Genomic DNA, 26,498 nt, shown 5'->3' with positions numbered 1-26,498 from the left:
AGAAGTCGTGTGAGAAGCATAACTCACCACACAGCACAGGATCTTCATCTGAGCCATCGTGGCAATCCTGTTTGCCGTTACACAGGAAATGCGGGCTGGTACAGTTGCCGTCGCTGCACTGGAACTGGCCGAGTCGGCAGTGGCGAGCGGGGCAGGTGGACGGCTCGTCTGAGGCGTCTCTGCAGTCTTGCTGACCGTCACACTTCCACCAGATTGGAATACAACTGATGAAGTGACAAGGAGCAGACTTTAAGGCCTTTGCTTCAGCGTTTTTCTCATTTAAAATCTGTGTTCTTACAATCCAGACATTGGTACAGTAGTTACAGGAGTAGTTAAGTGGCTACACATCTTACTTACCACTTTTATAATACAAAAGCAGTGAAGTTGTCAGGTTGTGTAAATGGTAAATAAAAAGAGAATACAACAAATCCTTTTCAACTTATATTCAATTAAATAGACTGCAAAGACAAGATATTTCCTGTTCACACTGACAAACTTTCTTATTTGTTGCAAATATTAGCTCATTTGGAATTTGATGCCTGCCACATGTTTCAAAAAAGCTGGCACAAGTGACAAAAAAGAGTGAGAACGTTGAGGAATGTTAATCAAACACTTACTTGGAACATCCCACAGGTGAACAGGCTAATTGGGAAAAGGTGGGTGCCATGATTGGCTATAAAAGCAGCTTCCACAAACAAGGACGGGGCGAGGGTCACCACTTTGTCAACAAATGCAAGAGCAAATTGTTTAAGGACAACATTTCTCAAGCAGCTATTGCAAGCAATTTAGGGATTTCACCAGCTACGCTCTGTAATATCATCAAAAGGTTCAGAGAATCTGGAGAAATCACTGATTGTAAGCGGCAAGGCCGTGACCTTCGATCCCTCAGGCAGTACTGCATCAAAAAGCCACATCCGTGTGTAAAGGATGTCACCACATGGGCTCAGGAACACTTGAGAAAACCACTGTCAGTAACTACAGTTTGTCACTACATCTGTAAGTGCAAGTTAAAACTCTACTATGCAAAGCAAAAGCCATTTATCAACAACACCCAGAAACGCCGCCGGCTTCGCTGGGCCGAGCTCATCTAAGATGGACTGATGCAAAGTGGGAAACTGTTCTGTGGTCTGACCAGTCCACATTTCAAATTGTTTTTGGAAACTGTGGACGAGGTGTCCTCCGGAACAAAGAGGAAAAGTACCATCCGGACTGATCTAGGCACAAAGTGTTAAATGCAGTAAGTGTGATGGTATGGGGGTGTATTAGTGGCCAAGGCATGGCTAACTTACACATCTGTGAAGGCACCATTAATGCTGAAAGGTCCATACAGCTTTTGGAGCAAAATATGCTACCCTCCAAGCAACGTTATCATGGGCGCCCCTGCTTATTTCAGCAAGACAATACCAAGCCTGGTGTTACAACAGCGTGGCTTCATAGTAAAAGAGTGCAGGTACTAGACTGGCCTGCCTGTAGTCCAGACATTGAAAATGTGTGAAGGCTAAAATATGAGTCAGGAGACTGTTGAACAACTTAAGCTGTACATCAAGCAAGAATGGGAAAGAATTCCACTTCAAAAATGTGTCTCCTCAGTTCCCAAACCTTTACTGAGTGTTCTTAAAAGGAAAGGCCATGTAACACACTGGTAAAAAGGTCTTTTTTGCAATGTGTTGCTGCAATTAAAGTCTAAGCTCACGATTATTTGCCAAAAAAAAAAGTAAGTTTCTCAGTGTGAGGATGAAATATCTTGTCTTTGCAGTCTATTTAATTGAATATAAGTTGAAAAGGATTTGTTGTATTCTCTTTTTATTTTCATTTACACAACTTGACAACTTCACTGCTTTTGGCTTTTGTGTTATATATACCTGAGAGTAGTCAGTGTACAGCTTGTATAGTGGTACAGATTTACTATCTACTGAAAATGAGTCAACTCACAGCCATTATTATCTGAGTAGTTAGCAACACAAGAGAGTAATAAGTAAAGATGATTTTTATCATTTTTTGAAGGGAGTCGGAGTTTGAGGAGTCATTTGTTTGAAAGACCTGTTCCAAACAATGGCTCGTTATTAGTTTTTCTCCTTTGCTTTTTATTAAATTACAGAAACTATCACTGGTAAAAGTTATATATTAAGATGTAAGTCAGAATGATTTCAATTTACAATTTATTTTACTCTGTTGGCGGGAATTATTCTGAAATATTGACTCCAATTTCATTTTTTGGTTTTCATTGTAAACATTCCATAGAGTGCTGTACAATCTTGGACAGTGACATCACAATTTAGATTGTTTTCCAACTGTAGTAAAATAGCATTTAACAACACGAGAAAAGAGAATACATAAATAAGCAAGAATAAAATGTAGACCTGTATATAAAAATAAAACTAGAATAAAAGGTTGTGACTACCTGGTGTGTGTACGCTTTGAACTACTTGACATACAAACCCCTTTTCCATATGAGTTGGGAAATTGTGTTAGATGTAAATATAAACAGAATACAATGATTTGCAAATCCTTTTCAAGCCATATTCAGTTGAATATGCTACAAAGACAACATATTTGATGTTCAAACTCAAACTTTTTTTTTTGTGCAAATAATCATTAACTTTAGAATTTGATGCCAGCAACACGTGACAAAGAAGTTGGGAAAGGTGGCAATAAATACTGATAAAGTTGAGGAATGCTCATCAAACACTTATTTGGAACATCCCACAGGTGTGCAGGCTAATTGGGAACAGGTGGGTGCCATGATTGGCTATAAAAGCAGCTTCCATGAAATGCTAAGTAATTCACAAACAAAGATGGGGTGAGGGTCACCAATTTGTAAGCAAATTGTCGAAAAGTTTTAGAACAACATTTCTCAACGAGCTATTGCAAGGAATTTAGGGATTTTACCATCTACGGTCCGTAAAATCATCAGAAAGTTCAGAGAATCTGGAGAAATCACTGCACGTAAGCGATGATATTACGGACTTTTGATCCCTCAGGCGGTACTGCATCAAAAACCGACATCAGTGTGTAAAGGATATCACCACATGAGCTCAGGAACACTTCATAAAACCACTGTCAGTAACTACAGTTGGTTGCTACATCTGTAAAAACCAAGTTAAAACTCTACTATGCAAGCAAAAGTCATTTATCAACAACACCCAGGAACGCCGCCGGCTTCTCTGGGCCCGAGCTCATCTAAGATGGACTGATGCAAAGTGGAAAAGTGTTCTGTGGTCTGATGAGTCCACATTTCAAATTATATTTGGAAACTGTAGACGTGGTGTCCTCCGGAACAAAGGGGAAAATAACCATCAGGATTGTTATAGGCGTAAAGTTCAAAAGCCAGCATGTGTGATGGTATGGGGGTGTATTAGTGCCCAAGGCATGGGTAACTTACACATCTGTGAAGGCACCATTAATGCTGAAAGGTCCATACAGGTTTTGGAGCAACATATGTTGTCATCCAAGCAACGTTATCATGGACGCTCCTGCTTATTTCAGCAAAACAATGCCAAGTCATGTGTTACAACAGCGTGGGTCCGTAGTAAAAGAGTGCAGGTAGTTTCCTGGCCCGCCTGCAGTCCAGACCTGTCTCCCATGGAAAATGTGTGGTGCATTATGAAGCGTAAAATACGACAGCGGAGACCCCGGACTGTTGAAGGACTGAAGCTCAACATAAAACAAGAATGGGAAAGAATTCCACTTTCAAAGCTTCAACAATTAGTTTCCTCAGTTCCCAAACGTTTATTGAGTGTTGTTAAAAGAAAAGGTGATGTAACACAGTGGTGAACATGCCCTTTCCCAACTACTTTGGCACGTGTTGCAGCCATGAAATTCTTAGTTAATTATTATTTGCAAAAAAAAAAAAAAGTTTATGAGTTTGAACATCAAATATGTTGTCTTTGTAGCATATTCAACTGAATATGGCTTGAAAAAGATTTGCAAATCATTGTATTCCGTTTATATTTACAGCTAAGACAATTTCCCAACTCATATGGAAACGGGGTTTGTATATTCACTTCAGGCCATGTGTGCTGGTCTGACAATAGAGTTCCTGGAATATCCTCATTAAAGAATAAACCAAAATGATCTCAATCTCCAAACATCACCCAAATGTTTATTTGGAATCTGACTCATTTTCCCGTCCATTCGCAGTCGTGTGGCCCGCACATCTGCCTGTGCATGAAAAATGGCTCATAAACAATCACAAATGGTAGAAGCGTTCAAAAGACTTAATTGGTTGGCAATGACACATCTCTAGGAGCAAGATAGGCCGGGATCCATGAGTCATGCCAGCACCGGAGAGCTGCAATTGATTGAGGGACAAATGTACCGGAACATTTTTACCATGGTTGACTTTGAGGTGTACGTACTTATGTAGCCAGCTACTTTGAGAATGGTGGCCGTGAGAGGAAACTAAGAGAATCCAGAATGCACAGAAAGACAAGATAACAAACCGTTCATTGTTTGTGCATCTGTACTGGGTGCTGGTGCACATGGGAAGGCATCTGGTCACACCTCCTATTTGCATAGCCAGGAAGTGGTCAGGACACTCGCAGGTGTGTTCCCGACCCCCGTGACGGATGAGGCACAGGTGAGTGCAGCCTCCATTGTTCACCCCACAGGGGTTGTTTACTACCGGGGGAAGGAGCAAGAATAGACCAAACAATCTCAGTTTAGCATAGCAGATCAAATAGAGGACTGGTATTGATGATGTAAACATGTGCTTAGAATAGCTGAGCAGGATGAGATCTATCACTCTTCCAAACGAGAAGCTGCTGCCACTCACCAATAGGCTGCCTGTAAGGATGGCACACGTGAATGTCAAAAGGTCTGTGAGTGGTGTTGACCAGAACCTGGCGACCGGAACCGTCGTACTTGTTGCCTTTTTCCACCGTGCGCGTGTTCCAGTCTGTCCAGTAGACCGTGTCTTCGAACAAGGTCAGGGCAAAGGGGTGTGGCAAGACTCCGTCATACACTGTGTGTCTGTGGTGACCATCCAGGTCGGAGTACCTGAGATGGCAAAATGGAAGGATGAAAGCGCAAGTCTGAAACTCTTGATTGGAAGCTAAGTGCAGACACACAACATGTGCTCACTCAATGTAGTTCAAATGTGCGTCAGACCAGTACAGCTTGTCATTGGTGTAGTCAATGGTGAGCCCATTGGGCCACTCTATCTTGGTGGTGATGACCGCTACTTTGTTACTTCCGTCCATTCCAACTCGACCTACGAAGGCTTTGTCTCCCCAGTCGGTCCAAAACACATATCTAAGAAACAAAAGGCACAACCCATGACCATAGTATCAACAAGGTAAACCACCTGCATGCATAAAGGAACTATTATGGTGTGTTGCACAGCATATACTGTACTGTAGACCACCAAAGTAGCTGATCTGTGGTTGCCAGAGCAATGACGGAGATGCTATTGTCCTGATTGCAAGCAAATGTTTCACCAAAATGATTGGAGGGATGTTTAAGGTATTATAACTTGAAATACAAACCAAGTACATATTATATGCAAATAATACTGTATAAGTACACTTATATTCAATGATGAAGATGCTGTATGACATTACTAAGAGTGGCTGCCTCAAGGGTGCTTGTGTTCAGCGGAGCTGCAATCCCACTCTTGTCTTGGTCCAACTATATACAGTATATATATATATATATATATATATATATATATATATAAAAGTTAGGCGCCCCTCTATAATACACACACACCAAAAAGGTAATGTGATGTTACAAAAGCAATGTTTGGCAAAGCATCCAATGTCACTAAGAGGTTCAATGGTAACATAGCAACCACCATAGCAAATGACATTCACATTCTGGTGAGACAGCCGTCAACGACAGTCATCTTGTCACAAACTTTTACTTCTAACTCTAACACATATAGACATGTATTTGTTAAATATGTACTCTTAAACCATCATTGGTACCACATGCTAGCCCAGGCCTGGGCAATTATTTTGACTCGGTGGGCCAAATTTGAGAGAAAAATTTGTCTGGGGGTCAGTATATCTGATTTTTAGTAACACTAACACAACCTCACAATAATGTTTGATTGAGTGCTAAAAACGTTATAAAAGACACTCTGTGGAAACGCTCCCCACCCACACTGCCTGGTGCCTCGTCTGAGCTGCTGTGACTTACATCACCATAGTAACTACTTACATCACCATAGTAACTACTTATATGACCATATTAACTAATTAGATGACCATAGTGTCACACCTGGGTGAAGTCTTGTCTGGGTTTCGTCTGGTTTCATGTTTTTTCATTTCCTGTTTTATTTTGAAATGCTGACTCTGCCTCTCATTTCAGATCACTTGCCCTTCCTCCTGTTTCACTGGTCCTGATTGTGCCCACCTGTGTCACCCTCCCTCATGTGTATAAATGTCTCGCCCTCCTCTTGTCCTGGGCCAGAGTGTACTGTCACGGCCAGAACAGGACTCTGAACACAGATGCAGGATTTTAAGACAATCTATTTATTTGGATGAGGGAAAGGGTCCAAAAGGGGAGAAACTAAACAGGCTATCAAAACAGAGCTTACCTAACCTCTAAACTAACAAAAATCTCAATAAACTCAAAACGCGGAGGGAAAAAAGGTGCTAAAAATACCAAATGCAAAATACAACGAAAAGCGCTCCAACGGAGGCAATGCTAAGAAGCTAATCTTACCTGACAAAAAGGTTTACAAACAAATAAACTCCCGTGGATCAAAAGGGTACAAAAACGTGGCAATGACTGTGGACATGGAACGCTGGAAGTACGCACAAAAGATACGAAAACACTCTGGCCCAGGACAAGAGGAGGGCGAGACATTTCTACGCATGAGGGAGGGTGACACAGGTGGGCACAATCAGGAAGGACGTCAGACCAGTGAAACAGGAGGAAGGGCAAGTGATCTGAAATGAGAGGCAGAGTCAGCATTTCAAAATAAAACAGGAAATGAAAAAACATGAAACCAGACGAACCCCAGACAAGACTTCCCCCAGGTGTGACACATAGTAACTAATTAGATGACCATAGTAACTCCTTATATGACCATCATAACTAATTAGATGACCATAGTAACTAATTAGATGACCTTAGTAACTCATTAGATGAGCATATTAACCAATTAGATGAGCATAGTAACTCATTAGATGACCCTAATAACTAATTAGATGACCATATTAACTAATTAGATGACCTTAGTAACTCATTAGATGACCATGGTAACTAATTAGAGGACCATAGTAACTCATTAGATGACCATGGTAACTAATTAGATGACCATAGTCACTAATTAGATGACCATAATAACTCATTATCTGACCATATTAACTAATTAGATGACCATAGTAACTACTTTGATGACCATAGTAACTAATTAGATGACCATAGTAACTAATTAGATGACCATAGTAACTACTTTGATGACCATAGTAACTAATTAGAGGACCATAGTAATTCATTAGATGACCATATTAACTCATTAGATTACCATAGTAACTAATTAGATGACCATAATAACTCATTATATGACCATATTAACTAATTAGATGACCATAGTAACTCATTATATGACCATAGTAACTCTTTAGATGACCATGGTAACTAATTAGATGACCATGGTAACTCATTAGATGACCATGGTAACTAATTAGATGGCCATAGTAACTCATTAGATGACCATAGTAACTAATTAGATGACCATGGTAACTAATTAGATGGCCATAGTAACTCATTAGATGACCATGGTAACTAATTATGACCATAGTAACTCATTAGATGACCATAGTAACTAATTAGATGACCATAGTAACTCATTAGATGACCATAGTAACTCATTAGATGACCATAGTAACTAATTAGATGACCATAGTAACTCATTAGATGACCATAGTAACTCATTAGTTGACCATAGTAACTAATTAGAGGACCATAGTAACTAATTAGATGGCCATGGTAACTAATTAGATGACCATAGTAACTAATTAGATGACCATAGTAACTCATTAGATGACCATAGTAACTCATTAGATGACCATAGTAACTCATTAGATGACCATAGTAACTAATTAGAGGACCATAGTAACTAATTAGATGACCATAGTAACTAATTAGATGACCATAGTAACTCATTAGATGACCATAGTAACTCATTAGATGACCATAGTAACTAATTAGATGACCATGGTAACTAATTAGATGACCATAGTAACTCATTAGATGACCATGGTAACTAATTAGATGACCATAATAACTAGTATATCATGCCAATTCCGTTGGGGTTTTAAATATTTAAAATGGAAACTTATAGTTATCCATTTATTTTGCCCTACTCACATATCCTCATTATGCTTATGGGTGAGCTGGAGCCTATCCCAGCTAACTTTTAGTACATTCTGGGCTGGTCAGCAGTCAATCCCAAGACACACAAATAAGCATGAATAGACTTAATAGACAATTTGGAGTCTACAATTAGCCTAACATGCATGTTTTTGGAATGTGGGCTGAAGCACAAATATGTCCATCAAATGGACATCGCCAATCCAGCGAGCAGGCCGGCTCAACCTTCATGTTTTTTTACTCACCCATGTTTGGGATGCAACACCATGGCTCTGGGGTTCTCAAAGCAGAATGTGTTATTGGCATCCACACAGTGTTCCGCCAGTTTCTTCACAAAACGCCCATCTAGTTCGGCTACTTTAAGGCAATCCATGAAACTGTCCACCCAGTAGAGTTTTCTGCCAACCCAGTCCACCGCCAGGCCCTCGCCATGCAGAACCCCGTTGACCACCACCTCTCTGTCGCTGCCGTTGAAGAACATCCTCTCAATCACTCTGCGGCTGACGTCGATCCAATACATGCGCTTGTCCACGCGGTCAAAGTCTACGGCCACCACGCTGCTAAGACCCTGCAGGATCAGCGAGTAGGCCTGTCCGTCCGTGGACAGGTTCCTGAGGTAGTAGCGGTTGCTGAAGATGAGGTATGGCGAGATGTTGCTGTTCTGGCGGCAGCTGCGCCCATCCGGCTGGCGTAGGAACCCCGGGGCGCACTTGCAGACGTACGAGCCCACCGTGTTCTCGCACACTTGGCCGCACACGCTGGGCGTGTCGGCACACTCGTTGACATCGTCGCAGGTCTTGCCGTCGGACATGAGGCGGTAGCCGGGGCGACACGTGCAGATGAAGCTAGTGGGGGTGTCAGAACAATTGTGGTCGCAGTGATGGATGGATGGGTCTGTGCACTCATTAATACCTTGAATTAGAGAAGCACAGCACTATTCTGACTCTTTACATTTAGGTTTTGGGAGTCAAAGTGTGTCGCATACAAAACGTATCTGATGGTGGCACTTACCGCATCCCTTCTCGTCACTGTTGTCCGAGCAGTTGTCGTCGCGGTTGCACACCTGGCTGAGGGGGATACAGTGTCCGTTGTCACACAGGAACTCTCCCGGGGGACAGGTGGGCGGGGGGGTGTGGCACATGTGCTCCAGCTCGTCTGACTTATCGCCGCAGTCGTTGTCCCCGTCGCAGACAAAGTCATGTGACACGCATCGGCCATTCTGGCAGGTGAACTGTTGCTGCTGGCAAGGCTGGTAAGTGCAGCCCTGTTCGTCGCTGCTGTCGCCGCAGTCATTGCGTCGGTCACACCTGCTTTCAAAAAAACATCCACAGCATGCTTTCAAACGACATCCACAGCATGCTTTCAAACATCCACAGCATGCTTTCAAACATCCACAGCATGCTTTCAAACAACATCCACAGCATGCTTTCAAAGAACATCCACAGCATGCTTTCAAACATCCACAGCATGCTTTCAAACATCCACAGCATGCTTTCAAAGAACATCCTCAGCATGCTTTCAAAGAACATCCTCAGCATGCTTTCAAAGAACATCCACAGCATGCTTTCAAACATCCACAGCATGCTTTCAAACGACATCCACAGCATGCTTTCAAACAACATCCTCAGCATGCTTTCAAACATCCACAGCATGCTTTCAAACATCCACAGCATGCTTTCAAACATCCACAGCATGCTTTCAAAGAACATCCTCAGCATGCTTTCAAAGAACATCCTCAGCATGCTTTCAAAGAACATCCTCAGCATGCTTTCAAACAACATCCTCAGCATGCTTTCAAAGAACATCCTCAGCATGCTTTCAAAGAACATCCTCAGCATGCTTTCAAAGAACATCCTCAGCATGCTTTCAAACATCCACAGCATGCTTTCAAAGAACATCCTCAGCATGCTTTCAAAGAACATCCTCAGCATGCTTTCAAACAACATCCACAGCATGCTTTCAAAGAACATCCTCAGCATGCTTTCAAAGAACATCCTCAGCATGCTTTCAAAGAACATCCTCAGCATGCTTTCAAAGAACATCCACAGCATGCTTTCAAACAACATCCACAGCATGCTTTCAAAGAACATCCACAGCATGCTTTCAAAGAACATCCACAGCATGCTTTCAAACAACATCCACAGCATGCTTTCAAAGAACATCCTCAGCATGCTTTCAAACGACATCCACAGCATGCTTTCAAACATCCACAGCATGCTTTCAGAGAACATCCACAGCATGCTTTCAAAAATCCACAGCATGCTTTCAAAGAACATCCTCAGCATGCTTTCAAACATCCACAGCATGCTTTCAAACAACATCCACAGCATGCTTTCAAAGAACATCCTCAGCATGCTTTCAAAGAACATCCTCAGCATGCTTTCAAACAACATCCACAGCATGCTTTCAAACGACATCCACAGCATGCTTTCAAACATCCACAGCATGCTTTCAAACAACATCCACAGCATGCTTTCAAACGACATCCACAGCATGCTTTCAAACATCCACAGCATGCTTTCAAACAACATCCACAGCATGCTTTCAAACGACATCCACAGCATGCTTTCAAACATCCACAGCATGCTTTCAAAGAACATCCACAGCACGTTTGCCAAAGACTTTGCTTAGTCCGACCTGTAAGAACTACGTATGCAGAGGCCATTGCTGCATGTGAACTCATTGACGCCGCAGGATCTACGGGTGCAGTTCTGATGCTCGTCCAAGGCGTCGGTGCAGTCCGCATCGCCATCACACAGCCAGTCGCGAGGAATGCACTTGCGCTGAGGCGGCCGGTTGTTCTCGCAGGTGAACTCCAGGCTGGAGCATGTGCGGTTGGCTGAATGCAATCACACAGGGAAAAAGGGATGAAGATGATGAACACGGTCCAAACATTCCAAACTCTATTTCAAAACACATTCAGCCGTGACTGGAAATTCTTTATCGGTCTAGCATGGCTGATCCACTTTGTTTAAAGTAAGCCTCCTACAGGGCTGTGGGCATCTTAAAGTGCAGCACACACTTGGAAGCCAGGAAGCCGTAAAGGTTACATGCTCAAAGTAATGAGTGAGGCAAGCCAAATGAGGAAAGTCAGCTCCTGGAACTGTACAGGAGCCCGAGATGTGTGGTTGCACATACTGTACTCTCCAACATGTCATCAATACCATATTGACCCAGATATAAGTCAACCAGGTATGAAGATACGACGTGATCATCATTTTCTTGAGATTAGATCATTAAGTTGTAAGTGTGAAGGACATGGGTAGGAAAGCTCATTTGTGAAGAAGTCGTTTGGTGTTTCCTGCCTGTTTTACAGTGTTGGTAGAAATCTGTAGACCCAGAAAATAAGACTACTTGGTTTTGTCACACCTTTTTCAAAATAGAAAAATCTCATATCCTGGTCAGTACAGTCAACTAATACAGAGGCGCCATTTTTTTTTTATGGAAAAACTATGGCAAACAACTACTAACCACTAGACAAGCACTAACACCTGCTTGCCACCAGAAAAACTACAAATCAATATACAACTACAACAAAGATTTGTACTCAGCAAGTTGCTTGTTGAAATTACGCTCACTATGGGCGCGACACCAAAAGGGAATAAGTGGTAGAAAATGGATGGATGTTATTTCCTTAGCAATTCGGGGCACAAGACATGGATAACTATCAAAAACACATTTAGACAAAGTAAGATAGACACACACAAATGACACTATTATGACACTTTTCACATTTCAACTGATACAGTACCAATTCCCGATACTAGCAATACTGGAACTCAACGGTATCCATTTTAAATAATTGAGTGTGTGTTGATTTAGTAATAAATAAATACATTTGTTTAATAATGAGATTTTAAAAATGTAAGCTAAAGACATGCACCTGGGGATAGGCCCCTCCCACCTCCAAAGACATGCACCTGGGGATAGGCCCCTCCCACCTCCAAAGACATGCACCTGGGGATAGGCCCCTCCCACCTCCAAAGACATGCACCTGGGGATAGGTTGATTGGCAACACTAAATGGTCCCTAGTGTGTGAATGTTGTTTGTCTATCTGTGTTGGCCCTGTGATGAGGTGGTGACTTGTCCAGGGTGTACCCAAATGCAGCTGAGATAGGCTCCAGCGACCCCGAATGGAACAAGCGGTAGGAAATGGATGGAAGATTTAGCTGATAATGGTAACTCTGGTGTCAAGTTGCTAGATCTTATTTTCTTACACTTTACAGTCCATCCATCCATCCATTTTCTACCGCTTATTCCCATTGGAGTTGCGAGGGGGGGCTGGTGCCTATGTCAGCTACAATCGGGCAGAAGACGGGGTACACCCTGGACAAGTCGCCAAATCATCGCAGGGCCACTTTACAGTCTCATTTGCTATTATTCATCATTTTAGTCCTTACTGTGTTGCCGTAGTCAAGAAGAAGTCGCTGCCATTAAGATGAATGTGGTTGGCTTGTCTTTTGTTGAGCCCTACGCAGTGTTTGTACTGTAAGTATTGTATGTTTTACACACTAACTGTTTGATTGTAACGTGCATCTTAGGTAAAGTTGTCATCATCAAATTTGGAGGTGTTGAAATGTCTCTGTAAAAGCATTAATGTTAATCAGTGGCATTTATATCACATATCTAATGTAAATTAGCATGGGGTGAAAAGTGGAACTTTATTTTTGAATGCTTTCTATCAAGTATGTTTGTTTTGTTGGCACTGAAAAGTATGCAACATAAGTTCTGGACCACTGAATATTCTTTAGTGCTTGCTTGTGTTACAACATGTGTAGAAATGTAAGAAAATAACTTCAAAAGGACACTTGATTGATAAACGATGTTAAAGAAGAGGTCAGTCAGGATAATACATGGATATAGAGAACATACTAACTCTTTATCTATTGAATGTCAAATGTTTAAATTCTAACTTGGTGCATCTCCTAACAACTAAAATGATGCACAAAGCAAATCATAACCTTTTACCCAAGAATGTACAACAATTCTCCTCAACAAAAGAAGAGAATATAACCCTGGAGAAAGAGGCAACTTAAAAGATGTGCATACACGTACAACACTTAAAACCTTTAGTATGTCAGTGTGTAGAAATAAACTATGGAAGACATTAAGCAAATAAATCAAACAATGCACTAAGTTTATACGGTTTAAGAGGATGTTCAAACAAGTGTTTACAAAAAAGTACAATGAAAAATAATTATAACTGTCTTGATGTTTAAAAAAATGATAGAATGTCATTATGTAAATCATGACCAACTTAACTAGCTACTGTTGTATTTAGAATTCATTTAAGGTCAATTGTGTTACAAATTGAGGACAGAAGGGGGTAGGTTTAAATAGATTGCTTCTTCATACTCTTTTTAGTACAAGTTGTAAAGAAAAATGAAAATATGTGATGAATCATGCTAAAATTCTAGACATGTTCGAATTAAACTTCAACTAATCAACCAATTGACAATTGCAGGTGATCTCTAAAAACGTCTGTTTGCCGTGTCAGCAACCGCATGTGCAACATAGACCTTTTCCAATATGCTAGGCTAATTGATGTCACAGGAATCCATACTGGATATTACGGACGGTACCTATAAAATACTGAATTTGGAAGCCAGTCCAAATGATTACATTATTCATGTTTCAATTAGTCCAATGAAAAATAGTGACAGGGAATATGGATTTTTTTTTTTTAAAAACAATTTCTAAATTGTACGTACCACAATCGTGCCTTTGATCTTCGTCACTCATGTCACCGCAGTCATTGTCGCTATCACAGATCCAGGATGAGGCGATGCACCTTCCATCATCACAAGCAAACTGATCTGCATGGCAGGTTCTGGCTACCCGGCCTACACAAGTAAACAGAATCCCTGCTCACACATTTCATTGAGTCATTTGTTTTTTGCCTTCATTGCTCAACTGGAGCATATCTCATCTGACGTTGGCGCAGAGGTGGGCTAAATCCTGGACCGGTCACCAGCCAATCACAGGGAACATACCAACAAATAACCATTCATGCCTACAGTTGTGAAGCAAGCATGAGGAGAACACTGCCACAACAATTATATCATACACATTTTAGCCTTCAGAAAACATGGAAGCTGCACGTACATTTTTATGACTGATTGAGATTAGCCACCCTAAGCAGACCTTTCAAACTGGCCAAAAAGTCCACATTCCCACTCATGACTAGCTATCTAAACAAAAGCCAAAGTGAGGCTGTGGAACCCCCACAAGACAAAGGGATGTTGGAAGGGAAGGGGGTGCACAATAGACTAGCTTGTCAACAAAGATACACGGCCACATCCCTCACTTCTCTCACAGAGGGGCAGACACACACTACACTGGGGGAGGGAGACACAAAGCCAGCAAAGGCCATCAGAGCGGCGTGACACTCACTGCAGAAGAGGGGTTCATCAGATCCGTTGGCACAGTCGGCCCCTCCATCACAGAACCAGTGGGCCGGGATGCAACGACCGCTGGAACAACGGAACTCGCTTTCGGAACATGTGGATGTTGCTGTGTGGAAAATGTGGGAAGGCGTGGCATCACTTTTTGGAAAGTGTTACTTTCTGGGGGTTTCTGAGGCTCGACGGAGCTAATGATTTGTACGCCACGTTGGATTTACCATCTGCTAGCCTCATTTTATGCAACAAGTCAACCTGTAGATGCAACAATACATGGAAGAATAGAAGTAGGTCTTGGAGCTGGAAGACAGACCTGGGAAAATTAAGCTTTTCAATCTCACCCGCCGGACATTCCCAAATCATTGTTTTAGATGTTGAAGATGTAAAGTGTAGCTGCCATTATGATGTGCACTCATCTTTTCTAACGACCGCAAGACTTCAACTATACTAAGTCCAAACATGCTTGGAATCTGCATCATATACTACTTACTATGTCATCTAATTACTTACTATGTCATCTAATTACTTACTATGTCATCTAATTACTTACTATGTCATCTAATTACTTACTATGTCGTCTAATTACTTACTATGTCATCTAATTACTTACTATGTCGTCTAATTACTTACTATGTCATCTAATTACTTACTATGCTCATCTAATTACTTACTATGTCATCTAATTACTTACTATGTCATTTAATTACTTACTATGTCATCTAATTACTTACTATGGTCATGTAATTTGTTTCAATGGTCATCTAATTAGTTACTATGCTCATCTAAATAGTTACTATGGTTATCTAATTAGTTGCTATGGTCATTTAATGAGTTACTATGCTCATCTAATTACTTACTATGCTCATCTAATGAGTTACTATGGTGGTGTAAGTAGTTACTATGGTCATGTAAGTAGTTACTATGGTGATGTAAGTAGTTACTATGGTGATGTAAGTAGTTACTATGGTGATGTAAGTAGTTACTATGGTGCTGTAAGTAGTTATTATGGTGATGTAAGTAGTTACTATGGTGATGTAAGTAGTTACTATGGTGATGTAAGTAGTTACTATGGTGATGTAAGTAGTTACTATGGTGATGTAAGTCACAGCAGCTCAGAGGAGGCACCAAGCAGTGAGGGTGGGGAGTGTTTCCACAGAGTGTGAAATGTGGGTGTCAGGGATAGACGTGGAAGGAGATTTTTACAACAAAGTTGTAAAGCTTAGTGATATATCACATATATCACATTGTAGCTGGGTTTATTTTTACCCTTCATATTCATATTTTGCTGTGTTTGTTGCATTTTTGTTGTGTTTTGTTTGATTGTAAAATATGTGGATGGAGAGGGGGTGTGATGTTCATATGTTGTCAATATTCAGTGTTTTATCCTTCATAGTTAATATTGTAAATCCCACATTCTTTATTTTCATGTACATCCTGGCTGTCTCATTCAGTCAAAAGAAGTAAAATTCCATTCCATTTTTTAAGGTGGTCTGTTTTTAGCTTTCAATCAGACATTATTGTGAGGTTTTGTATTAGTGTTCCTAAAAATAGGACCCAAGCACACATATTTTTCAGCAGATTGTCCCAGCTTATATATGTGTGTGTTTGTGCGTGTGTATATTTATATACTGTACCGGCCCCCAGACACATTTTTTTCTGTAAATGGCCCCCAGAGTCAAAATATTTTCCCAGGCCTGTTGTAAGGCGTTCATTTAACAACCGGGGAAAGTAACAAAAGAGCACTTGGGTAAGTCATTTTTCCGTCTAGGGGACTAACTAACCAGACAGGTAATGGGTTCAATCACAAGAATGTTTCAAAAATACTACCTTTAGGACAGAGAAACAGTACATTTTGGATGTGTTTGAAAGAATTGTTGTTAAACATTACCACAGTGTGTAGTACTCTCGTCGCTCATGTCTCCACAGTCGTTATCTCCATCACACAGGTATGACCGTGGGATGCAAATGTTGGTTGACTGACACTTGGTGTGTTCCGGCTGGCAGGTTCTCTCAGCTAGATCAAGATTTAAAGCAATACACGGCCATTAAATATAGCATTGCATGCATTAGATGTGTAATACAATTGAAGGGTCCTCTATTGTCCCTACAGCTAGAGCCTGTGCATGTCTCTCGCCTCCCTCATTTGGATGCAGCACTTTCAGGAAAAGAGGTTTTAATGACAGCGTGAAGCTCCTTCTTAACAGACATAAAACTGCCTCTGATACGCCCCGTTTATATGCCCACCACTTCCAGGTCGACAGCATTTTAAAAAGCAGGCTTGGATGCAAATTACAAAATAAAGGCTGAAGTGCTGCCAACTAGCACACACACGGCAGCTCTAAGCTGTCATTTTCTATTTCTTTTAATATATATAGGCTAACCTAGCATGACGTTGCTGTTTAAATGATGGTGTGATGTTAGCGTTGTAGCTCGCATGGCTATGTGTGTTGCAAAGGTTCCGTGACCTTTGAACCCACAACTTAACATTGTCTTGTCGTAGGTGATATATGGCCTCTGTTACAAGAGCATAAAGCAGTGAAGTTGTCAGGTTGTGTAAATGGTAAATAAGAAGAGAATACAATGATTTACAAATCCTTTTCAACTTATATTCAATTGAATAGACTGCAAATACAAGATATTTCATGTTAACACTGACAAACTTTCTTCTTTTTTTTTGCAAATATGAACATGAACATGAAGTTAGAATGTAATGGCAGCAACACATTGCAAAAAAGGCATTTTTACCAGTGTGTTACATGGCCTTTCCTTTGAACAACACTCAGTGCAGGTTTGGGAACTGAGGAGACACATTTTTGAAGTGGAATTCTTTCCCATTCTTGCTTGATGTACAGCTTAAGTTGTTCAACAGTCTCCTGCCTCATATTTTAGCCTTCATATTTACAATGGGAGACAGGTCTGGACTACAGGCAGGCCAGTCTAGTACCCACATTTTTTTACTCTGAAGCCACGCTGTTGTAACAAGTGGTTTGGCATTGTCTTGCTGAAATAAGCAGGGGCGTCCATGATAACATTGCTTGGATGGCAACATACTGTATGTTGCTCCAAAAGCTGTATGTACCTTTCAGCATGAATGGTGCCTTCACAGATGTGTAAGTTAGCCATGCCTTGGTCACTAATACACCCCCATACCATCACACATGCTAGTTTTGTACACTTTGCACCCAGAACAATCCGGATGGTTCTTTTCCTCTTTGGTCCGTAGGACACGACGTCCACAGTTTCCAAAAACAATTTGAAATGTGAACTCATCAGTCCATCTTAGATGAGCTCGGGCTCAGCGAAGCGTTTCTGGGTGTTGTTGATAGATGGCCTAGGCTTTGCATAGTAGAGTTTTAACTTACACCTACAGATGTAGCGACCAACTGTAGTTACTGACAGTGGTTTTCTGAAGTGTTCCTGAGCCCATGTGGTGATATCCTTTACACACTGATGTGGCTTTTTGATGCAGTACCGCCCGAGGGGTCAAAGGCCTTGCCGCTTACATGCACTGAATTCTCCAGATTTTCTGAACCTTTTAATGATATTACAGAGCGTAGATGATGAAATCCCTAAATGGCTTGCAATAGCTGCTTGAGAAATGTTCTTAAAAAATTTGCTCTTGCATTTCTTAAAAAAATGGTGACCCTCGCCCCATCCTTGTTTGTGAATGAGTGAGCATTTCATGGAAGCTGCTTTTATAGCCAATCATGGCACCCACCTGTTCCCAATTAGCCTGTTCACCTGTGGGATGTTCCACATAAGTCTTTGATGAGCATTCCTCAACTTTCTCACTCTTTTTTGACCCTTGTGCCAGCTTTTTTGAAACATGTTGCAGGCATCAAATTCCAAATGAGCTAATATTTGCAAAAAAGAACAAAGTTTCTCAGTGTGAAGATGAAATATCTTGTCTTTGCAGTCTATTCAATTGAATATAAGTTGAAAAGGATTTGTTGTATTCTCTTTTTATTTCCCACTGCTTTTGGGGTTTGTACATGAGTGTGGTGTATTCATAAAAAAATAAACAACACTTGTTGACACTGTTGACAGTAGTGGACAAAAAAGCATTAGCATTGGCATTAAATCTTCAACTGAGCGTGTTCCCTGTAACACACATTAAATATACTATGGTGGGACTTCTGACACATATTTATTTGAAGTTGTTAAAAAATAGCATAGTATGGGAATTTAAAAAGATAGAATGTTGTCAAAATAATTGCGTGTTACTCACGGCAGTTTTGCTCATCTGTGGTGCCGTTGTCATAGCAGTTATTGATACCATTGCAAACGTAATCCTTGGCAATGCAGCGGCCATTGTTGCAGGCAAACTCTGCATCGAGGTCACATGGTCTGAACAAACAGCTGCGCTCGTCGCTATTGTCGCCACAATCATCATAGTGGTCACAGCGATAGTGGTAAGGCACACATCGCCCATTGCCACAGGTAAACACTGTAGGCTCACATGTGTGAAAGGCTGAAAAGGGAATCCAAGATGTCAGAGATCTTAAAAACTTCCAAGCTTTTTGCACGCGTGCACAGGATTACCTGACAAGGCTACAAATGATGACAGGAACTGAGGGACTGCATGCAAAAATATGATTAATGTGTTAGTCTTGGAGCATGTTAATTGATTCAAGTCTAATCCAGAAAGTAGCATACACACCAAACAAGTTGAAATCAGTCTTGTCTCCTAAGAATGTCATTTGTTACAGAAAGACAGAGCTTGTTAGTCAAATTAGTAAGACAGCAGGTGAATGATTGTGAGAGCAATGCAGGGACAGCAAGGGAGAAAAAGGTTCCCTACCACAAACTCTCTCCAGCTCATCACTGCCATCTCCGCAGTCATCGTCATTATCACACTTCCACTGGGCACGAATGCAGCGGCCATTCAGGCAGGTGAACTGGCCCGCCTGGCAGCGGGTACCATTGTCAGGGATGCAGTGCTTACTGTCAGCGAGGTACCAGCCCTCTGACGGACAGTGACACTCAGCTCCATTAGGCCCTGGCGAGATTGCAAGGCATGAGCATGTTTGCCAATGATATCGGTGTGCCAAAAGCAAAAAGTGATGTTCATACCTGGCGTGCAGATGTGGCTGCAGCCGCCGTTGAACTGCTGGCAGGGACTCACACACTGAGGCTGCTTCCCGCTGGCCACAACATGAATATCCATGGGCCGGGAGGGGATGTTCTGGATCATCACCGTTTGATCGGAACCGTCGTATTTGTTGGCCCGGTAGATGCTACGTGTGTTCCAGTCGGTCCAATAGATGAACTGCTCAAACATGGCCATGGCGAAGGGATAGATGGCCGTGCTGATGACCAACTCACGATTCGATCCGGTCAGGGAGGATCTTTCAATCTTCTGTCTGGTAGCAGAGAATTCATTGTGGCAATAATAACTTTCTAATACTTGTACTTACAGCAGTAGGTATAGAGTACAGACCCTCAGAATGTTCATTGGTTCAGCAGTCAAGTACCTTAGAAGCTGATCAAAGGAAACTATGCTATATAAGTCCACAACAACAAAAAAAGCCAAAAAGAATCAAGACAGGAAGAGGAGAGACAAAGTGCATACTTCCTCCCTCCCTTCTCTTCCAGTCTGCATTTTCTTGGACCTTTTTGGTATGTAGACCCTTTCAAAAGGAACCTATTGCTGTTTAAGTAAAGGTAAGGTTTGCTTCACCATTGTGTTTGGTTTCCGAGGGTCCACTGTTTAGTAGAGTACAGCCCTGCTATTTCAGCAACCATTTGTGTGTATCTTCTCAATAATATAAAACTGGACTTTAGTGTAGTCCATGTTCAGCACTTATAGCAGTATGAATTCACCATCTACTGAAAATGAGTCAACACATAAACACTATTGTCTAAAGAGCTGGTAACGGTATCAAGATAAGTACTGTGTCTTGCCGGTCCTTTCCAAGGTTTCCCATAGTCATTCACATTGACGTCCCACTGGGTTGTGAGTTTTTCCTTGCCCTTATGTGGGCTCTGAACCGAGGATGTCGTTGTGGCTTGTGCAGCCCTTTGAGGCACTTGTGATTTAGCGCTATATGAATAAACATTGATTGATTGACGAAGTCATTTTGACCGATTCTAGTATCAAATTATTACTTTAAAAACGGTGCTAGTGCTCAAAGGCCTACTGAAATGAGATGTTCTTATTCAAACGGGGATAGCAGGTCCATTCTATCTGTCATACTTCATCATTTCGCGATATTGCCATATTTTTGCTGAAAGGATTTAGTAGAAAACATCCACGATAAAGTTCACAACTTTTGGTTGCTAATAAAAAAGCCTTGCCTGTACCGGAAGTAGCAGACGATGTGCGGGTAATGTCACGGGTTGTGGAGCTCCTCACATCTGAACATTGTTTACAATCATGGCCACCAGCAGCTGGAGCGAGTTGGACCGAGAAAGCGACAATTTTCCCATTAATTTGAGCGGGGATGAAAGATTTGTGGATGAGGAAAGTTACAGTAAAACACTAGAAAAAAAAAAAAAAAAAAGGCGACGCAGTGGGAAAGATTAAGATGTTATTACACACATTTAATAGGATAATTCTGGAAAAATCCCTTATCTGCTTATTGTGTTACTAGTGTTTTAGTGAGATTATAAAGCCACACCTGAAAGTCGGAGGGCTGCAGTGAACGCCAGTGTCTCTGAGAGAAGCCAATGGAGGAGCCAAGATCACAGCTGCTGCAGGAGGACGCTAACTCAGCACAAGTCTCCGGTAAGAGCCGACTTAATATCACAATTTTCTCATCCAAAAACTTGCTGGTTGACATGTGGTAGAGAAACATGTTTGCTGAAGCTCCACAACAGACAAAGAAAACACCGGCTGTGTTTCTGTTGCTAAAGGCAACTGCAATCCACCGCTTTCCATCAACAGCATTCTTCTTTATAGTCTCCATTATTAATTGAACAAATTGCAAAAGATTCAGCAACACAAATGTCCAAAATACTGTGTAATTATGCGATGAAAAGAGACAACTTTTAGTGGTGCTGGGCTAATATGTCCCCTCCAACCAATAACGTCACAAACACGTGTCATCATACACGTCATCATTCCGCGACGTTTTCAACAAGAAACTCCGCGGGAAATTTAAAATTGCAAATTAGTAAATTAAAGCGGCCGTATTGGCATGTGTTGCAATGTTAATATTTCATCATTGATATATAAACTATCAGACTGCGTGGTCGCTAGTAGTGGCTTTCAGTAGGCCTTTAACAGGTTGTGGTTTCAACGCTTTTTTTTGTTTTTATGGAATTTTGTGACATTCAAGTTGAACAAATTAATCATTTAAATACTTTAATCATTTAAATACATTCAAAAAAATAAAATCTACAACACATTGTCATAATCATTGCAGCAATACAGAACATGGAGAATGTGCCAAAAAGAACTTATGTGAGTCGTAAGGTTTGATACTCAAAGTTCGAAGTGTTCCTGAATGCAACATGGCTCTCCTTAAGCGCCTCGGGTGCACAATGAACAAGTGCTGTGTTGTTGTTGTTGTTGTTGTGGCAACTGACCAGGCTATTGCTGCGAGCTAACAGTATTAGGAGGGCTGTTGTCGGCATGTTAAAGTTGAAAAAGAACTTATGACTTAAGATACAAATACCATGCACTAAACATTGTGTGCAAACTATAAACGTGGGTGTGTTGCGTGTGATCTACTAAGACTGCGTGTACAATTGAAACTTATTTGAACGAGCTTTTCACTGCACATTCATGTTATCATGCTCTTTCAAACAAGCAGCACATATCTACCACTCTTTATCAGCAGTCCGGAATTCCATCCCCAACGGAAACTTGCACTTTTGTTTAGCACGCTTGCGAGTGTGCAATCCAGATGCCAGAAGATGCACATTTCCAGTAGTTTTTTTCACACCGTAGCTCTGTCAATGATGTCAATTCTAAATGAATTAAAGCTGCAAGCAGCGATGGACGGGACCGCTTAGAAGCGTTAGAAGATGGATGGATAGTAGCTACTATTAGCAAACAGATAGACTTACCAACTCGTCGTAATATCTTAACATCGACACACTCTCTCGTCGCAACTCGGCCCTGATGGTCGGCACTTATAAGTTTACAGTTAGTTGTAAAATGTTGGACGGTTGTTTTTACGATATGCAGGCAAACGACAACTTTAAAACATACCGGCTTAGCTACGGCACCTGGCAGCCATCTTGGTACAGACGATCACAGCCCCTCCCCCACGAATGTTGGTGCGTGCGCACCAGCAGCAGACGATACGGAAAATAAAACGTCTCCCTCACTGTGTCTGCGCACGGCGGCCATCTTTGAAATGGTTTTCAGCGCAACGGTTCTTTCAAGGTTGATGAAATCAAAACCGTGGCAGTAATTAAAACTCTTTCATCAACTTTTAATCAGAAGGGTTCAATCTCTCTCCTGTGATAGTTTAAAGCCGACACGACAAAAGCGATCAGAGGAGATAATGTTTGAAAAAAGGTGCCCGGCTTTTACCCAACTTTTGTTTTGAAGGGGGAATTGCAAACTTCGTGTTGATTTTTGCTAGGGGTTGTCAAATATGAAATGTAGGTCTAAGTGACACCTACATAGAGGTTTTTGTTTCATGTCTTTACGACATTCCTACTGGAAGTTACAGGCAGTTTTGTCTGTGTTTTCTTCCTAGGAGCAGTTTTGTCTGTGTTTTATTCCTAAGGGGCGCTAGAGTGCAATTTTGAGTTTTGGAAAGTTTTACAAAACTTTTGCAAGCTTTCGGTTGATTTTTGTCAGTGTATGAAATCTAGGTCTAAGTGAGACCTACATGGAGGTTTTTGTTTCATGTCTCTACGACATTCCTACTGGAAGTTACAATCAGTTGTGTCTGTGTTCTCTTCCTAGAGGGCGCTAGAGCGCAATTTTTAGTTTTGGGGTTAGGTTTTTTGATTAAATCGCAATGTTCGCCAGTCCTGATGTGTGTGTCCAATTTGGTGAGTTTTGAAGCATGTTAAAGGGGTCAATTTACAGCTCAAAGCTGCGGAATAATAAAGAAAGAATAAAACGCTAGAAATTCAATAGGGTGCTCTGTCCCAAAGGGACATTTGGTCCCTAATAAGCAAACATCACTTTAAAAAACACTAGCAGACACCAAAAACGCATCAATTCAATTTATTTCAATTAGCCACTTAATAGTATTGCTAACTAGAGAATATGTCTAATATCTCTTATTTTGGACAGTCCATTTATGTTGGCAAGCATACATTGGATGGAGCCTCTTTTCTCACACGTGTGTGGAACTGTGGCAGTCTGCATGTACTTTTCAGACAACGGGGCTCACACTTATTTAGACAATAATAGCTGTCGATTATTTTCAGAGGATAGTGTGCCTGCACTCTACTCGCATACAGGTTGCATAATGACAACTATCCAAGCACTTTGTGACCTGAATATATTCAAGTATTATTATAAGTCATAACTGGTACATGGAGAAGGTGAACACTCCTTTTTAGATATAATCAAAAGTGTGGTGTTTCTTGCTGCGCATGTCCAAAAGAAATAAACCATAACCATGACTATAGTCGTTAGCCTTGAGACGATACATTGGTTGCTGAAAATAGGAGTGTACTTACAGCAGGGAAATAGTGTGTTACAAACTGTATGTTGTCAGATCTTACAAGCTGGCATCTGCCCAATACAGCCGCTCTTCCTCATAGTCTAAGGTCAGTCCATTGGGCCACACCAGACTGCTGTTCACGATCTCTTTGCGGAAGTTCCCAGCTAAAGTAGCTCGCTCGATCTTTGCATGGGTTCCCCAGTCTGTCCAATACATGTATCTATTCAAGGAGACAGGAATCAGATCAAAAGACAAGAATCAATGAAAGAAAAATGTGCTACGTGGGTATGTCTCTCACCCCCTGCAGGGGTCCAACATGATGGCCCTTGGCCTCGACACATGGGCAATAATAGTCCTCTGAGATCCATCCACAGACATGGAGCTGATGCTCTGGTTAGCATAGTCGCTGTAGTAAATACGTTTATTTATCCAGTCATATGCAATTCCATCAGGGGCCCCGAGATCTGTCACGTCATATGAAGCGCACATAGGTCAGGAATATCACTGGGAGGCATCAGAATATCCACATTAGGTGACCACAATGAACAGAAATGAGAAGAATGTACCTGAAGCTACCACCACTGGAGCTGATGTAGGAGAAGATAGGCTGACGTAGCTGATCTTGCTTGCCCCCGCACCTGAGCTCTGGGTGAAGTAGATCCTTTGGTCAGTGAGGTCAAAATCCAGCGCCACAGATGTACGTGGCACATTGATCACAGGGAAGGGAACGCCGTGGTCTTCGGGATCCAGGCGTAAGCTTCGCACCGTGCTCTCCGTGGTGTAGATGAGATAGTCGTCCCTTGATACCTCACAGCTCTCATTATCGGCTGCAAGATTTCCAAATGCACAGGCGCATTTCTTGGAAGGGTGACCGCCATCAGTGCTTGGCAGGGCAAAGCAAAAATGGGCACAGCCTCCATTGGCCTCCAAACAGGGGTTATTGTCTACGGTGGGCTGATTGCGCTGGTCAAAAATAGTAACGTCTCTCAGCATGTTTATGTTGTCTCGAATTACAACAGGTTGTTCTGTGCTGCCAGGCTCTTTGCTGGCTTGGAAAACCTTCTTCAGGTTCCTGTCCACCCAAATGATATTCTCTTCAAACACGGATATTCCATAAGGAGTCGGATAGCGACTGCCATACCGGACTACCTCCATCTCCCCGCCATGTGGGTTGACTCTAGCAATCATATCCAAAGAGTCATCAACCCAGTAAACATATCCAGTTTCCTGGTCTAGAGCAAGACCACGTGGGGTGATAATTCCTGATGAGACGACAACAGTGCGGTTGCTTCCATCTAAGAATGCTCGCTCAATTTTGGGGTTCTGACCATAGTCAGCCCAGAATAAATATCTTTTTTTGGGGTCCACCACAAGGTGGCGTGGCATGTCCACCTGGGTCTTCAGTAGGACTCTTCGGAAATTAGTGTTCAGGCGGAGAACTTCAACATACGTCTCTGTCAGGAAGGCATTGGTGAAATAAAGGTTTCCTAGGGAAAAAATAAAGTCATCTTTGTTTACTCATTCATATGAACCAGAGCCTATCCCAGCAGACTTAGGGCAGAAACCAGAGCACACCCTGTAATGGTTACCAGCTCCTTACAGACCTTAGTATCATATACAGATGTAAAGTTATGAACATTTTCTATCGAGGTTATTGTGACCAAAATGATCACGGTTATTACTATGGCGGCAATATTCAATGTACTTATAAACACACAAAAATATTTGGACCAAATTATTATTTTTATTAGATAATTTACATAAAAGGGCAGACTGTTAAAAAACCCACAGTTTTCCATGCTGATAGTGTTTTAGTATTGTATCTGTTTTAATGGTAAGCTTTTAATGTTTGATGTATTGTTTGTACTGTTGCACTTTAAGATTTATTTAGAAAAAAACTGCTTAATAAATAAAATGTATTGTTTTTTCTGAAGGTCGTAGCGGCGTCCTACTCTGTTCAGTGGTCCTTGAACGCACCGTGAAATCCCCACCGCCCTGTAATCCACTGAGAATAGAACAATCACTTGTAGCAGCACAGCTTCTATGTTCAATGTGCACATTTGAATAGCTTAGTTACACAGACAGCAATGTCAGTTTACAGTGGGGTATGTCCTTTCTTAATACGGAAAGACGTTAATGCCTCTTGTTTTCATGTTAGCATTTAAGCTCACTATTATTGTTGTTACCATACCA

The 26,498-nt window shown here is 41.5% G+C and overlaps 1 protein-coding gene across 1 annotated transcript in view; it reads right to left on the bottom strand.

The window, feature by feature from the left end:
- Window positions 1-26,498, bottom strand: part of lrp2a (low density lipoprotein receptor-related protein 2a) — a 175,081-nt gene that overhangs the window by 60,338 nt on the left and 88,245 nt on the right. Inside the window, exons 39-54 of the mRNA XM_061880085.1 lie at window positions 24,872-25,792; window positions 24,604-24,769; window positions 24,367-24,525; window positions 19,801-20,090; window positions 19,529-19,726; window positions 18,956-19,198; window positions 16,616-16,741; window positions 14,720-14,839; window positions 14,038-14,169; window positions 10,963-11,164; window positions 9,337-9,632; window positions 8,571-9,237; window positions 5,083-5,253; window positions 4,775-4,998; window positions 4,443-4,620; window positions 28-224 (exon numbers count right to left, since the gene is read on the bottom strand). Of these exons, the coding sequence (XP_061736069.1) occupies window positions 28-224; window positions 4,443-4,620; window positions 4,775-4,998; window positions 5,083-5,253; window positions 8,571-9,237; window positions 9,337-9,632; window positions 10,963-11,164; window positions 14,038-14,169; window positions 14,720-14,839; window positions 16,616-16,741; window positions 18,956-19,198; window positions 19,529-19,726; window positions 19,801-20,090; window positions 24,367-24,525; window positions 24,604-24,769; window positions 24,872-25,792 (4,290 nt within the window). The remainder of the gene's footprint in view (window positions 1-27; window positions 225-4,442; window positions 4,621-4,774; window positions 4,999-5,082; window positions 5,254-8,570; window positions 9,238-9,336; window positions 9,633-10,962; window positions 11,165-14,037; window positions 14,170-14,719; window positions 14,840-16,615; window positions 16,742-18,955; window positions 19,199-19,528; window positions 19,727-19,800; window positions 20,091-24,366; window positions 24,526-24,603; window positions 24,770-24,871; window positions 25,793-26,498) is intronic.

Source organism: Nerophis ophidion, linkage group LG19, assembly GCF_033978795.1.
Source record: "Nerophis ophidion isolate RoL-2023_Sa linkage group LG19, RoL_Noph_v1.0, whole genome shotgun sequence".
Classification (NCBI taxonomy): domain Eukaryota; kingdom Metazoa; phylum Chordata; class Actinopteri; order Syngnathiformes; family Syngnathidae; genus Nerophis; species Nerophis ophidion.
The sequence above is the reverse complement of the archived record's forward strand: the minus strand, read 5'-3'. Positions and strand labels throughout refer to the sequence as shown.